This window comes from Capsicum annuum, chromosome 4 (genome assembly GCF_002878395.1).
Source record: "Capsicum annuum cultivar UCD-10X-F1 chromosome 4, UCD10Xv1.1, whole genome shotgun sequence".
Classification (NCBI taxonomy): domain Eukaryota; kingdom Viridiplantae; phylum Streptophyta; class Magnoliopsida; order Solanales; family Solanaceae; genus Capsicum; species Capsicum annuum.
Window position 1 is genome coordinate 221,312,463 of NC_061114.1, and position 16,697 is coordinate 221,329,159.

At 32.7% G+C, this 16,697-nt stretch overlaps 2 protein-coding genes across 2 annotated transcripts; one reads left to right on the forward strand and one right to left on the reverse strand.

Annotated features, from left to right (window-relative positions):
• Nucleotides 1-100: 100 nt before the first annotated feature.
• On the forward strand, nt 101-6,071 carry LOC107867213. The gene is made up of 4 exons (XM_016713360.2): nt 101-351; nt 692-786; nt 3,664-3,938; nt 4,922-6,071. Exons 1-4 carry the CDS (start codon nt 322-324, stop codon nt 5,704-5,706), a joined length of 1,185 nt encoding a protein of 394 aa, XP_016568846.2. The 5' UTR covers nt 101-321; the 3' UTR covers nt 5,707-6,071.
• Nucleotides 6,072-11,470: 5,399 nt separating this feature from the next.
• On the reverse strand, nt 11,471-14,618 carry LOC107869457. Its single transcript, XM_016715993.2, has 4 exons — nt 13,239-14,618; nt 12,971-13,104; nt 12,068-12,752; nt 11,471-11,706 (listed from the first exon to the last, which is right to left on the reverse strand). The coding sequence occupies exons 1-4, from the start codon at nt 14,254-14,256 to the stop codon at nt 11,591-11,593; spliced, it is 1,953 nt and encodes a 650-aa protein (XP_016571479.2). The 5' UTR covers nt 14,257-14,618; the 3' UTR covers nt 11,471-11,590.
• Nucleotides 14,619-16,697: the final 2,079 nt, after the last annotated feature.

Genomic DNA, 16,697 nt, shown 5'->3' on the forward strand with positions numbered 1-16,697 from the left:
TACCACAAACTCGAAATCGATAAGAAACGTATAAACACACCTCAAAATTTTCTTAGAAATAATAAATCAAAAATAAACACGAGTTCATGTTGTTTGAGTAGTAATTTTGATAAATAAAAATCAAATGTGCTCGCTCACCTTTGTAAAATTTAAAGGACCAAAACTGTACAAAGAGTATATTTAAATGACCACATTGAACTAACCCCAAACATAAGGAACCATTTTTGCCATTTTTCTCTTTGGAATTACACGGCCGCGTCACAGCAGTGTAAGTCAAGAACATCCATCACCAGCAACAAAGATCGAGCTGGTCACCTCTCCATGGCTTTCTTCTTCCACAAATTCCAAGAGGTTCTCTATTTCTCCTTAAATTCTTTATGTCTACATTCTATTTAAGTTATTTGTAGATACGAAAATCTTAGTAACTCAGTTGATTGACTAAAGTTGGGTCAAAATGAATAGCATGCGGCTTCAATTATATTAGTATTTTATTATAGATAAATGAGAAGCATTGAACTATTTATTATTCCCAATCTAATTGGATGACTGCTTAGCTATTATTATTTTAACCAAAAAAAAGAAAACTATTATATTATTATGTTATAATGTGGGGTTGCGTTTTTCTTGTTGAATTGACACACTATATTATTTGAAGTTGATTTGTTTTTTGTTATGGGACGTTAATTTTCAGGCGGTGAAGATTCTTGCTAAAAGTCCCACTTTCGCTAGAGAATCGAGACTTGTTCAGTTCGAAGCTGACATAAATCTCCTCTTCCTTTATACTAGGTAAGATTTATTTACTAATTTGTAAGTGGAAGGCAAATGATTTAATGGGTTAGCTTCTTTATATTTGTCATTTTAATTATAGACTACTCACTCTGTTTCAATTTGTTTGTCACAGTTACCATCTGAACTGTCAAAGCATATTTTTTAATTATTTTGAATTGTTAATTAGTGTGACTTATATACTTTTTATGTAGTAGTTTCTAAAAGATGTAAATTTCATTCAAAATATTGAAGATTCCGTGTACCAATTCATACTGAACATTTAGTTAGTTTGATCCTTGTAGTCCAAATCAAGCCAAACAAATCGAAATAGAGGGAGAAGCTTTGTTTAACATTTCTTGGTTTCCATCATATGAATGATTGAAGTATAACGCGGTGTGAAATTGGGTTTTCTACAGTGGTCTTTATCAAAGGGGAAAAGGGAGAACTCGTTGAATGTTAGTGCATTTCTGTTTGCAATAATGAGGTATTTGCTTGGGTCTATGATTCATGGGAATGGTGAGATTGCCGAGGATGTCACGCACCGTATTGGTGCAGGGTGGTTGAAGTGGAGGGTCGCTTTGGGAGTCTCGTGTGATAAGAAGGTGCCCCGAAGCTTAAAGGTAAGTTCTACAGAGTGGCAGTCCGACCGACTTTATTGTATGGAGCGAAGTGTTGGCTAGTGAAGAACTTCCACATCCAAAAGTTGAAGGTGACAGAGATGAGGATGTTGCGATGGATGTGTGAACTTAACAAGAAAGATAGGGGTAGAAATGAGATTATTTGGGAGAAAGTGGAAGTGACTTCGGTGGTGGACAACATGCGGGAAGTGAGGTTGCGATGGTTCGGGCATGTGATGAGGAGGTGCACGGATGCTCCAGTACGGAGGTGTAGAGTAGGAAGACATGACTCTTGATAAGAAGGTGTGGAGGACGCGGATTAGGGTAGAAGGCTAATAGGTAGGAATATGTTCGTAATAGTAGGAAAGGGTGCGCTGTTTGTATTAGTGTCTTTAGTGTCTTGTAGCCTCTTGGTGATGTCTCTAATTTCGTATAGCTAGCTTATAATACTACTTTGTGGGTGTCTTGTTTTCTTTATTATTTAGCGGTGTATCACCCCTTATTTGTTGTGTGCCTTTATGTTTTTTGTTATATTTGTTATCTGTCCTAAGTCGAGGGTCTATCGGAAACAACCTCTCTACTTCATTTGAGGTAGTGGTATGGACTGCGTACACTCTACCCCCAGACCCCACTTGGTGGGAATATACTGGGTATGTTTTTGTTGTTGTTAGTTTATAGTAGTACATTGTGGGTGTCCTATTTCCTTTAGTATGGGTATGTTGTTGTTGTTAGTTATAGTAGGACATTGTGGGTGTCCTATTTCCTTTAGTATCCAGCAGTGTGTTATCCCATCTTGTTGTGTGCTTTTGTAGTTTCTTTATTTGTTATACTATTATATGTCCTGAGTCGGGGATCTATCGGAAACAACCTCTCTACTTCAGCTGAGGTAGTGGTATGGACTGTGTATACTTTACCTTCTCCAGACCCCATTTTTTGAGAATACACTGGGTATGTTGTTGTTGAGGTATTTGCTTGGGATAAACAGTGTCTATTCCACAAATTCCTTTTTGCTTCTTCCTTAGAGACCTACTGCTAGGGGCGGAGTTCGGGGGTGCAAGGGCATTCATTCGAATCCCCATTGCTGGAAAATTACACAGTATATACAAGGTCAAAACTATTTTTTGTGTATATATATAAAAGATGTAGAATGCCCCGACGTATTCATGCCTTTTCTTAAATTTCTATTGCTTCAACATGAACTGCAGGGGGTTGTGGGGGGGGGGGGGTTCTTTAATTGATTTCCCTCTTTGATTCTTGGTTTACCATTGTTGTGGGTGTTGAAACGTTGGGGTACACCACTGATAAGGGACCAGGTTCCTGATGTGAATAGTATTGCAATAAAACAGTAAACACACACAAAAGTGCAGAATATAAAGGAAAGATTTACATAGAAACCTTCTTGCTCAAGGAAGGAAAAACCACGGCTTGCCCTCATAAGCACTTAAACTCCACTATAATCAAAACTCATATTGATTACAGACTCCATTGAACTTAACTCTAAGTTCCTCTAATTTGTAATAACTCTATTACGGACAACTCTTGATAACTCTGTCAATACACTCTTCTATATCGGTTAACTCTAACTCTTGCAGACTCGGATAACTCTAGATAACTCTACCTCTATTACTGACAACTCTTGATAACTCTGTCAATACACTCTTCAATATCGGTTAACTCTAACTCTTGCAGACTCGGATAACTCTAGATAACTCTACCTGGGCGACTCAATAGTAAATAAAGGAGCTTTACTCTTATATTTGAGTAAATCGATTAGAAAACAAAACTTGACTCAAGAACACCTAGACCTTAAGCACAAAAGATTTAGGACTTGAGCTTTAGAGAGTTTTCGCCACCACCAAGGGATTCTTCGATTTGCAAAAACTGTGGAGGAAGAAGAATCTTTTTGTATTTATAGTAGTGTAGAAAATGAGGTTTGCATTTTGATTGGACCAGGTGTCTAATCAGGTACGCTGTGCACCTGCATAGTTTGTTGCACTAGCAGACAAAACTGTGCAGAGTACACCTGCACAGTTTGTTGCGCTAGCGGACAAAACTGTGCAGAGATGTGACAGTTGTACCAGGACAAGGTATGCAAGGACCTGGCCTCCAATATCAACTAGTCATCATCAAAACGTGAGACAACAGTGGGAATAGTAAAAGTAAATATTTTTGTTTGTGCGGTAATGAAATCTTTGGTGGGTGAAATAAAATGTTACTATCTTTTTGCATAGTTGCACCAACTGTAGTTTCGTGTTGCCATGCTAAACTTTACTTTCAGTTACAACCGTTTGGGAAGGAATGCCGAAGAAGCTGATGCAGAGGAGATTATTGATATGGCTAACAAAGCCTCCTTAGATGATCAACAGAAGCAGGTCCATGAGAATGTGCATTATCAGGTTACGAGCTTTTGCAGATATATGGATGACATATTACTCCCTGATCATAAAGTCAAAGATAATCAGGCCACATCACCTACAGCAACAACTTCTTCTCCTCATAGTAGTGGGCTCGGTCTTGCTGTTGGCGGGAATTCTCTAGTACAAGACCAAACTGGTAAGCATCAGCTGCATTTTAAGCTCAGATTTGGCTATATTTTTTCCATGATATATATAGTAATATCTGTTAATACCACTACTTTCTCCGCTTCATTCTTATATTAAAAACTGTTAGACCTCAAGCAATGTTGATATATAGTATTTTCGTTATTGAGTATTTTCTGATCAAAGAAAATAATTCGTTATTGAGGTAGATGTTGAAATATGTTATGCTTACTTCTTGTTGCGGGTAATGACTGAGTCACTTGAGATTTCTGGTGTAGAATATTATTGGACACATGTATAAGTTGATCAACTTTCTAAATTCTTTTTGTTTGTACGATGGGTTTGCACTTTTTCTTTAACCAAAACACAAGGGGGAATAGCTCAGCTTGAAGCTTGACTGGTTAATAAGAGGTAATACCTCAAGAGTAAAACTTTTCTTCGTCATTTACTTGCTGGAAACTATTATGTGTGCTCAATATGCACATCTTAACATGGATTAGTTAGATCAAATCTAACTCTCAAATTAGAACACCTATACGGCTTCTGAGTGCTGGATGTAAATTGCTACAGGACTGAGTAATTACTCAAATTGGAGTAGTTCTTCAACTGTTTTGTTCATTTTGGGAGGGGCGAATTGTCACTATTATATTTCCTTCAAATCATTTGTTACAAAACGCCGGGGGTCTTTCGGAAACAGCCTTTCTACTTCATCAGAGGTAGAGGTATGGACTGCGTACATCTTACCCCCCCCAGACCCCACTAAGTGGGAATACACTGGGTTTGTTGTTGTTGTTGTTGCATTTGTTACAAAACGCGATATCTGTAATGAAGTTGGGTCGACAGTTCTAGTAGTGTAAAATTTGAGCTCTTGCAACATAGAATCACAAGCATGAGACTCTATGGTTGTTTTGCATATTATTATATTTTGTCTGTTCTTTACTGTGGCTTCATAGCTCCACATGCTGGATTTTGATTACTGATAAAATTTCAGCACAGCTGTACCTGAAACCAAGACATTGCGGCGCACTGAGGTCTCACAGAGGTTAAAGGATCTTATGGGCTACACTCTTGAGGTCAAACCATCTCAAATTCCCCATGAGGATGCCGGGAAGGGTTTATTCTTACAAGGTGAAGCCAATATTGGTTCCGTCATAGCATTCTATCCTGGAGTTGTCTACTCTCCATCATATTGCCGCTATATTCCTGGGTACCCCAGAGTTGATTCCCAAAATTCACATTTGATCACACGGTATGATGGGACAGTGATCAATGCACAGCCATGGGGAGCTGGCGGCGAATCTCGTGAAATATGGGATTGGACTAGGGTTCCTGAACCCATGCACACTACACAAGCAGATGAAAAAGTTTCTATCGTAGTCAACAAGCCATTGGATGGAACACATGTTGGAGGCAACCTTGAAGTGTTGGAATGGAGAAACCCTCTTGCCTTTGCTCATTTTGCCAACCACCCAGCCAAAGGCATGGTCCCCAATGTAATGATATGCCCTTATGATTTTCCTCTCTTCGAGAAGGACGTGAGGCCCTATATACCTAATATTTCATTTAGAAATGGCGAAGAAGAGAACATGACGAAATTTAGCAGCTTTAGGTTCAAATCATGGAAGTCAAGCAACAATGAATCAAATGTTCCTGTTCTGAAGACACTTGTTCTTGTGGCTACTAGAGCAATTTGTGATGAAGAGGTTCTGCTGAATTACCGACTGAGCAATTTAGAGCACATACCATCGTGGTATACTCCAGCAGATGAAGAGGAGGATTAAGCTAGGTGGAGCTACGATCATTAAGACGATGGATGCATATATATATATATATATAAGTTGTTGAACAACCATATAATTATACAGGTTCTTATGATCATCCGTCATTTCTCAAGGCCAGCACAGAATGCAGTATTATCTCTTTCTCCATGCTTTAGAAAGCCTAGTTCTTAACACTTATGTCTGACTAATCAGGAGTTACTTGACAAGAAAACATTGTGCTGAGCTCTAGAAATAGTTGAACTTGGCTCAGATGACAATATTTTCCAGGAGTCACTACTGAATAAGGCAAGAATGAAATCCATTTTAACAGAAAGGACGAACTCGCGACTGTTACAATCAAAATCCTGTTTTTTGGTTCTTTGTTATTCAGTTACTTACTGCTCTTTTTGTGATTGATTATTCGATTTAAGAGTCGAAAATTGTACTGCTCTTTCTTGATATGGTCTTTCCTGTTGAGGACCGGAAATCTGTCTCCAGTTAAGGAAGATTTCAAGGTTCACTTTCTCCTTTTCCTATTGACTGGAAAGATCCTAGATTGCAAATTTCAGTATCAAAATTGTAAGCAAATTCGGAGCAAAACAATAACAAATTGGGTACCTTAAATTTGCAGCGGAAATTGTTTTTGCTTCCGAAAGGATCTGCCCCAAGTCCTCTTCGTTTCTCTTGGAAACAAAATTGTTTCACCAACTAAATGCTCTTGTTTGGTGTTGTCGCTAATTTTGATTCTACGTTTCAAGACCCAATTTTCTCTCTCTATATTCTTTCTTGCACTTGTCAGAAAAAAGAAAAAAAGATCATACGGGGATCTTGTGGGGCGGGAACAGTTATAACAGTTCCCCCTTTTTCTTTTGAATTAAGATTATGTGTTAAATCTTATTTTCCTGATAAGAAATGGGTCGGTTCGGATTGGTTTGGTCCACATGGGTGACCATACCCGTAATCCAACAAAAATGCAAGCAGGCTATGGTCTACTGATAAAGAGTAAAATGCATGTGCGAGATTAGATGCATGTCATGAGTTTTGAACTTAAAATTCTGGTATATACGTAGAGAAAGGATAGAGGAAGGACTCATTATCGTTGAAAATATATTTTTAGTCATGTTAGCACTTCTATTTTGTGTTGTAATTTTATGGTAGTTGCTTAGTCTTTTGAGATAAAGATACCAATAGAAATATAAAGAATTTTTATTTTTATTTTGTGTAATACTTGCTTGAGATGAGCTAATATGGAACAACTAGAAGTGCAACGCCTGTCAGCAAGGGCCCAACAGTAAAACATGTGGATCGCAAGTTTTAATAGAATTTATCTTGGAGTAGAAAGTTTGAGCAATAGAATATTTTCATTAGTATGATTGAGCTGAGAAGATCATAATTGAAATCTCTTTTAACCTTGTTGTTGAATCTTGTGATCAGAAATATAAAAAAAAAAGAGGCATAAATCTGATGAAATAGCTTAAATCAAATATCCAGCAGATTATTGATTTTCAATATCGCAAAGATTAGGAATCATGTAAACTTACCCGATAAAACGAATACACACCTTAGACTTGCTATTGTTTTGTTTAATTATTAATTTTAACAAAGGAAAAGAGTGTTTCTTTTTAATAGAGAAGGAAGAGTTGAGATTTTGTTTTCTTTATTTTATTTTTAGAACAGAGAAATGTTAATTAATATTGAGGAGCTGTAAAAAGTTGAGAAAGATGGCTACACATATTTGATAGAAAATTTGCTAATGTTAAGAAAATGCGAAGTGTTTGGTAGCAAATTTGTGATAAATACACGTTTTTTGTACTTAAATTTACTTTATTTATATTTAAATTAGTTGGTAAAATCTTTTACAAATAATCTTTATACTTCTTTTCTTTAATTTCTTTAAAATATAGTAATAAAATTTACTTATGTTTTATTCTTCTCACACTTTACTACATACATTTTATCCTCTTTAAATCTCATTATGCTATTTTACCCTCTTTAAATATCACTTTACATTAAAATCACAATTGAAGCAGCTGAAGCAGAAATCAGTCAATTTCTAATTTTTTTTGTTAATTATTGTTATTTACAGTACTTTTTATTTCATTTTCAAATAATATATGTTGTTTTATATTTTTTTTCTGTCCCGTCCCAATTTATGTGGCACTAATATAATTTTGATAGTTAATCAAATATTTTATGTTGACATATCATTTTGTTATTCTTATTTTTCTAATACATCAATGACTTATAATAAGGAGTGATATAGTAAAATCATCATTCAAAAGACGAAAATTTAATTTAAAACACTCAGAGTTAATTTCACGTTTTATGTCTATTTTATTTTTCATTAAATATTATTTATTTTCTTCATACTTAGATGAGAGCAATTGATTATGTTATTACTATCAAAATTAATATAATTTTATCATATCCAGTAGTTATCACGATAATTCACCGGAATAGTATATTAATTAAATACGGATATTTGCATATGCAAAATATAATATTATTAAACATTATTGGATAGTGCATTATATTTATCTTTCACAATAATAAAATTTTACTATATATTTTTCTTTATTTCTTTTTAACTTGATACATATTGACCCAATACAAATTCTAAGAAAATATTCATAAGAAATTTATTTTATTTAATTAAATTTATTAATTTTGTACTTTAAAAATTTAAATTTAAGTTTAAAAATTAGTATTTCTATATAAGAAAAAAAATAATTTTAAAATTTAAATTTACTAAAATAAATAAATAAATAAATAAAAAGATTAATTTTCTATATAGAAGTCAATTAAAATAATAAAATTGATTTATTTTAAATATTTAGTAGCAATTAATTAAGATAATTTTTTACTTTGTCATGATTTATGCTGCATCGATAAAATTTTGAGAGTTGAATAGAACTTTTATCTATTTTTTAAAAAGTATTTTAACTTGTTAATTATTGTGATTTATAATAATTTTTACGTAATTATCAAATAATATATTTACTCCTTGTGTCCCAATTTATGTGGCTTCGATACAATTTTGAGAGTCAACTAAAATTTTATAAATCTTTTAAATATTTTAAGTTGTTAATTATTATGATTTGCAGTACTTTTTCTTTTATCTTAATTTATGTGGCATTTCTAAAATAATGACAGTCAATAAAATTTCTATATGACTTTTAAATATTTTAAGTTATTAATTATTGTGATTTGTGGTAACAAATTAGTTTTGAACATGATAGCCAATTAAATAAATAAATTTTTTTTACTTCCAATATGTAGTTATAGTTAATTAATATAAATTAATAGAATATACTAAATATTTAAACCATTATGATGAAACAATGGAATTCTTATATATTGGGGTATGATATGTAATTAAGTGGGAGTAGAGGGTTTTTTTTTGTAATTGCATAAGAGGTGGTCGAAAATAATTTTTTATTTTGTCATGATTTATGCTGCACTGATAAAATTTTGAGAGTTGAATAGAACTTTTATCAATTTTTAAAGTATTTTAACTTGTTAATTATTGTGATTTATAATAATTTTTACGTAATTATCAAATAATATATTTACTTCTTGTGTCCCAATTTATGTGGTTTCAATACAATTTTGAGAGTCAACTAAAATTTTATATATCTTTTAAATATTTTAAATTATTAATTATTATGATTTGTAGTACTTTTTCTTTTATCTCAATTTATGTGGCATTGCTAAAATAATGAGAGTCAATAAAATTTCTATATGTCTTTTAAATATTTTCAGTTATTAGTTATTGTGATTTATGGTAACAAATTAGTTTTGAACATGATAGTCAATTAAATAAATAAATAAAATTTACTTTCAATATGTAGTTATAGTTAATTAATATAAATTAATAGAATATATTAAATATTTAAACTATTATAATAAAATAATAAAATTATTATATATTGAGATATGATATGTTATTAAGTGAAAGTAAAGAGATAGTTTGGTAATTGGATAAGAGGCGGTCGAAACCACCTCTTCGATATAATAGAAATAGAAATATGATCGGTGAATATTCATAGAGCTCACTCAAATTATTTAGAATTAAATTTAGTTTGGTCAAAAGCTGCCTAACTTAGCGTCCAGATAAACTCCATGGTGGCAGAAAGTCAAAAAACGATGGCATTATCACATTTTGACATATTCAATTCGAAAAAGCTAAGCTTCGAAATTACATATACATACGTATGAATCATGAATTTGAGTTGTGGAAGAAGTCATTAATAATTGCATCATGATAGATTATTTATATCACACATTTGGAGGTATGATACTTCTGCATATTCTGCTTACACGAGATCACTTTGTGCATCATACTGTCATTTTTATTTTTGAATTTATAGAGATATAAGCTTCTAGAATTCGTGAAATATCTATAAAGTTCACCAAAACAAGGGTAGGTTTAAAGTTTGAAAGTGAAATTATAAACGATTAGTTTGTTTAATATGTTCTCACCCGGAAAAAAGGGAAAAGAGAAAATGGTCGAGTTTGACAATGAAGCCTTCTTAAAAGAATTTCGTACCATCTGATAGTTACATGTAAACATTCATATACAGTAGTAACTAATAAGTGGGATTAGGAACTGAAGGATAAAACATTTGTAATCTTATAATGTAAAACAACAACATATTCGGTCTAATCTCACGAGCTAAGTGATATCTGGAAAAGATAAGATGTACGTAAATTTTATCTTTATGAGGCTATGACTCTCAGGGGCGGACCTACACATCAACTTTGGGTGCTCCGACACCCACTAAACTGACGCGGAATAGGTATAATTACATAAAAAAATATACGAAAATGGGTATAAATTGTATAAAAGCACCCACTAAACAAGAAGTTGGTTAGGCGCACGTGATTTTTTATTTTTTTTCCTGTAGTAAGCACCCACTCTCCTTAAATCCTGGGTCCGCCACTGATGACTCTATTTATAGGGTAGAGAGATTGTTTCCGAGAGATCCTCGGCTCGAAAGAGAAGTTAAATCCCTTTAGTTTACATGACTTCTTCGTTATTGTATTTGCTTTACATATTTGATTTTTGATATGGATACTTCAGCGAAAAGTTTATTAAAAATGTCTTTATACCTTTATAGGGTAGGATAAGGCTGCGTACGCACCACCCTTCCCAAATTCCACTTGTGAAATTACACCGATATGTTGTCATAGACTAGATGCTCCCAACTGGCAGAAGGTGCTGAATCAGCTAATAACGAATTAATCAAGTCATGAAAACACTGTTTACCTATAGAAAGTACGTTACTAAATGACAGGATCAAAGAATATAGTGGATTAATTGTTTGGATATCACTACAAGAAAAGTTAACAGTTAGTTACACTGCACTTTGATTAGCTGAAATTCCTTAATTATTTCAAGTAGTACTAAATAAATACAATGTGGATTTGTGGTCCTTCCCACTCATTCCTAACCATAACTTCAGAACAAAATATATAGTTTCTGGTACAGGAGCTAAATTTGTTTAGTTGATTATATTCCCACCACCTGGTGTCTGGTATCCACTTTAATATTTGACTAATTTGGATTCACATCGAGAAATCTCCAGTTGGGGGTAAAGCGTGCTTCCTATATCAAAAGTGACTAAAGCACGCTCCCAATCGAAAGCAACTTCATATCTAGGGCTCGAATCCGAGACCTCTTATTAAGGTTGAAGGAGACCTTACCACTTCACTACAATAGGGTCACTTAATTAGCTAGATGAATATAAAGACCAAACTTGTATATAAATAAAGAAACAAATAAGAAAGGAGTACATTTGTTAAATGATCAGATTCAAATATAAAGTAACATACATGGAAGATGGGCAATTTTTTTTTTTTCATAAGATTGATAAAACAAGTGAATTAATTATGTCTAGTTTCACTACACTGTCTGAGTGAATACATATTTCTTGCTATCCCTGTCTATAATTTCCAGCTTTGTCTTACTAATTTCACCTTTTTCAATCAGCTGAGGTTCTTCTGATATACTGGAAAGCCCTGAAAAATGAAAAAAAATAGAATTCTACATGATAAATTTGAAAAGTTGCAAGAAAAAGGTTACATTTATAAAACATGTATATTTGAACTTTTAAACCATAGCTTGACATGTCCAATTTGGACTACTGAACTAGCTCATGATGCAATCACAATATTTAACTTATATACATTGGCAGTGTACATGATTTTACCTATTAGAGCAAGTTATTTCCTTTATTTTGTAGGGTTATATATATAGAATTAGGCTTATTGTGGATCACTTTATACCAATTCATGTATAAGAAAGTCATATACTGTCCGTGCATATAAGTTAAACTCGGATGGTACTTAACTTTCTACAGCTCAAAATGTTGAAACATACCTTCAATGAAACCCTTCTTTTGCAATAGAATTCTTGTAGCCCTGACATTTATTTTCTCCTTTTGTGTTACTTGAGGTTCATCATGTGGTTGATTTAGTTTTTCACTAACCCCATCACAAGCCTTCAGTTGAGCATTTTTAAATAGCCAAGTTGACTCCATTTGCTTGTTGATCATTCTAACTGCATAATAAGGGATTCTCATATTTTTCTTCATTGATGATGATGAAGAAGAATTCATTTTAAAGCAACAATTAACAAACATTATACAATCCATCAAGCTCTCTTTAGCCAATCCTTTCATATCATATGCTTGTGATCTTCTCCATAGACTTTTGGCATGTGAATTAGTTGGAGATGAAAGTGATAGAGCTTTAGTTGTGTCACTAATTGCATCATTAGCCTCTCCTAATAACAATTTGCATTGTGCTCTATTGCTATAAAGCACAATTCTTTCTTTTCTAAATAGCAATGGACATAAATCCAAAGCCTCACTATATTTCATCATTGCTTCTTCAATTTTCCGTAACCAAAAACTATTGTTCCCTTGTTGCTTCATCAAACTAACCATTACCCTTTTCTCTTCAAGTTTCTCATCACTCATATTTTGCTCCCTTTTCTTCCTATCTACTTTCAAACCCCATATTTCTTCAAGCACTTGTTGAACACCAATATTCTTGATTTTCACCTGTTGAGACATGATATAATTAATAAGTATAATTAAACAGTGTTCTCTCCAACAACTTTTTTTTTTTAAAACAAAGGGGACAAAAGTTATCTGGAGTTCAAATCTCATCGCTACCCAGATAATAGAAAATATTTTCACGTGCTTGGACGATGAAAAAATCAAGTTCATGCATAAAGGGGCATGTTGAGACATACATACGATTAAGTAATTATCATTACCTTTCTTTGTTTGAAATCTGCAAGAAGAGTTCTTGTGATTGTATTACCAACATTTGATCTGCCTCCAAGGGTCCTAAGTTCAATCAAATCAACAAGACACATGGATGCCACTTCAAGGACTTTGTACCTTGTACCTGTTTATATATAATATAATGGAGAAATAATTAAAACTCATGTTCTCTAACACCTAAGTTGCTAAATAAGGTGGTGGTAGTAATGAATGACGGTTAAAGCTTTTAGATGAGATGATCACACAATTTAACAGTACCTGAATCGGCGAGAAGTAGAAGTAGACAATCTGTTCCCATATATTGCCAATCATCTGAAGATCTTGAAAGATTACAAAGATTCTTGATTACATCATTTGATTCAGCTATACATCTTCTTCCATCTTTGTTATAACACAAAACTCTAATTAGTCCAACCCCTCCTGGTGAAGTATCATTAGCCAATCCACCCCACATTTCACTCAACTCCTTCAAAAAATTTTGCTCACAAATGAGATTTAAGCACCTTTCCTTAATTGCAAAGCAATTTAAAAGGTGCAAGCTCCAACATTGAAGTTGACTAGCCCATTCCTCAGCTTTACTATTTTCCATTTCTAGTCCTCCAACTCCTCTAGTCAACAAATCACAATGATATTTCAACCTCATATTTAAGCCCTTCACACCAACAAACTCTTTGTACACAACTTCAAGACATGTGGAAGCCAATTTCATGGCTAATTTCACAATTTCTTCTTCATAAATTGCTACTCCTTTGAAAGTTTTTTCATAGCTTGCTAAATGACCAATTGCTCTAATAGCCACTCTTTGTTCAACCCAGGTCATTTGTCCCTTCAAAAGCTCCAACAATGGGACTAAAACACCACAATCCAATGCTTTCATAGCAAACTCAACATTGTTCATTGTATAAGAACCAATAATATGAGCTGCATAGTAAGGAATATAAATGTTTTGATTTTTTTGAAGCCAGGATTTGTTATTGATACCTTTGTTGATTAGACTTGCCATGCATTCAAAAATGCCTAAAGATGGAAGCTCTTTGTCATTTGGTTGTGACATTGCCATGGTCCAAAGTCCACTTAACACTAGCACAAGTTCTTGATCTTCATCAACCAAAGGCATTTTCTTAAAGTAGTTCTTGATTCCATTGCTTCTAATTGATGGGTTTGGTTCCTTCATTATGCAAAAGAAACATCCTAAAGGGTTATTATAGCAACATTTCTCATCCACACTAGGGATGGTGGTAATTGGAACTTTTTCTTTTTTCTTGAGAGAATTCATGGAAGAAGCAAGAAGAGAAATTTCAGTAGTACTTTAGGGTTTTTATTGTGTCTCTGTATAAAGGTTCAAGGTTTTATGTATAGAAATTGTTGGGAAAATAAAGTAATCTCACCCAGGATGATATCCACACAAAATAGCAATAACAAAAGAGTAACGACAATATCAAATATTATAACGGGGTAAATAAAATACCCAATGGAGTAATACAATAATATTGATTACAACTTGTTAGTGTCAAAAGACTACTATTCTTTATAAACGAAACAACACTCTTTTATTTCTCTCACAATTCACTACAATATTACTCCCACACTATTATCTCACAGAATATAGAATATCTGTGGATTACTCTCTTTTCTTTCTCTCTATTGTTCTCTCAATGTTGGTGTATTTCAAAATGAATGAGAAGTCATCCATTTATAGATGAACTTCCCAAAGTTTACATGTTGCGACACCAATTTTCAAATCATGTTGCAACACAAATTTTCAACTTCATGTCACCACACTAACAATGTTGCAACACCAATTCCTTTTAATTTTATTCAACTATGTTTTTTATCCCACAGAAATTTTCAATTTAGTACAAAGGATATCATTAGGAGGTTAGTAGGAAATTTGTTAAAATTGTGGACTTTTGGAAGTGGAAATATACATGAGAAGATTTTATAATTTATCTAGTACCTGTTTGAATTTGTTTTGCTTGATTCAGAGTATAAGAGACAAATCAGCTAATGTTTAAGTCAATTCAGCCATAAAATTTTTAAATCTTTTATTGAAATAAATTTTATATATTCAGAAACTACATATAAAAAATATTAAGTCACAATAGCTAACAATTAAAATATTTAGAACGTATTTGAAAAATTGATGATTAAAAAGATATCCTTGACAAATAAATTAGAACTAATGGAATAGCATATACTGACAGTTTGAAAAAAATTTCATTATCAAATCACGAGCAAGAAAACTATAAATTGATCATAGAATGTGAAGCTAGTAACCTCCAAATTAAGGGAAATATGTGCTATAATTGATTAAAATGCAACAAAAGTGTAAAAGTTCTTTAAATATTAGAGCACTCAAGAATATGGCTTAGCGATTAATGAAATAATAAAAATCATGCATATCCGCATGTATCCGGTATTGTGTAAATACTTTACACCTTGAATGCATAGAACTTAAACTTTCATTTTTTAACCATGAAATAAGTTTCATTTCAAGTGATACTATTGGTATTTACTACATATTTTTTATATATTAAATCCTGTTTCGAGAACATTTCTTTTAATCGAAAGTCTATTAAAACATAAATCTCTCTGCCTCATGAAGATAAAAATAAAATATGCACACATCATATCTTTCTTGGTCAAATTCGTGGAATTACACTTAGTATATTCGTTACTGAGCATAAGCATTATATTCATGTGTCGTAGAGAATTATTATTATTGAATTTGCAATTATAAATTAGTGAACAGAAGTCCTTATTTTTCATTTGAAGTGCAACGTGCTGCCGTTAGCAAAGTTGGATCGTACCTAATTTTCAATATTTTATGTAAAATAATTTATTTCATAATTAGCAGTGAATGTACTATGTCTTTGTTTACCTTTCTACTGTTAGGCATATTGGGTAAAAAAGTTAATATTTTGTCTTACTTGTGAAAAGACTATATGGGGATAAGTGAAAAGGTTGAAACTTGAAAGTGAATCTTCTAAATTCGTATAAAATATAAAGCAAGAAACCAGTAATTTGCATAATTGTTGTGGCAGGAACAGAGTTTCTAATTATTTGAATCTTGCCATATGTACAACTTGGTTTTTTATACTATGAATTTATACTATGATAGAAAGATTCCTTGTCGCTGCATGTCTTCACGTATATATTGTTTGATATAGTTGCATGAAGTAAATGTTTTTTGACAAGAATGAGAAAATAAATCTCATGAATTATTATTCTACCTAATTCTGAAATACCATTTAACTCCCTTACATTTAGATCCAAAACTAGATAAAAGAGTATTCAACATTCACCTGTTCACATGATCATGTGACCTTTCATTATGAGTAGGTTTTTGAAAAGAGCTGGACCGCTAGGTTGTATTGTACCCATTCTTTTCTTACGTTTCTGTAAGAGCTAGAATATTTTTACAGCTCAAACCCTTGATCTTTTGATGATATGATAACAATTTTATTAATTATGCCAAGACTTCATTTCTCTTATTGTATTATACAAATTATATTTTATCATGCGTTATACTTTACAGTAATTCTTACATGGTGTTAGCAAATTGTAGCTAGTATTTGTCATTGACTTGAACAGAACTTCAGTGTGGACTGAAATGGATGTCACCTGTAAAAATACTTTGGGTAAGAAGTTCAAATTTAGCCTAATATTATTACAACCTTAGGAGAATCGCACCCCAAAAGCTAGCTATTAAGGTGT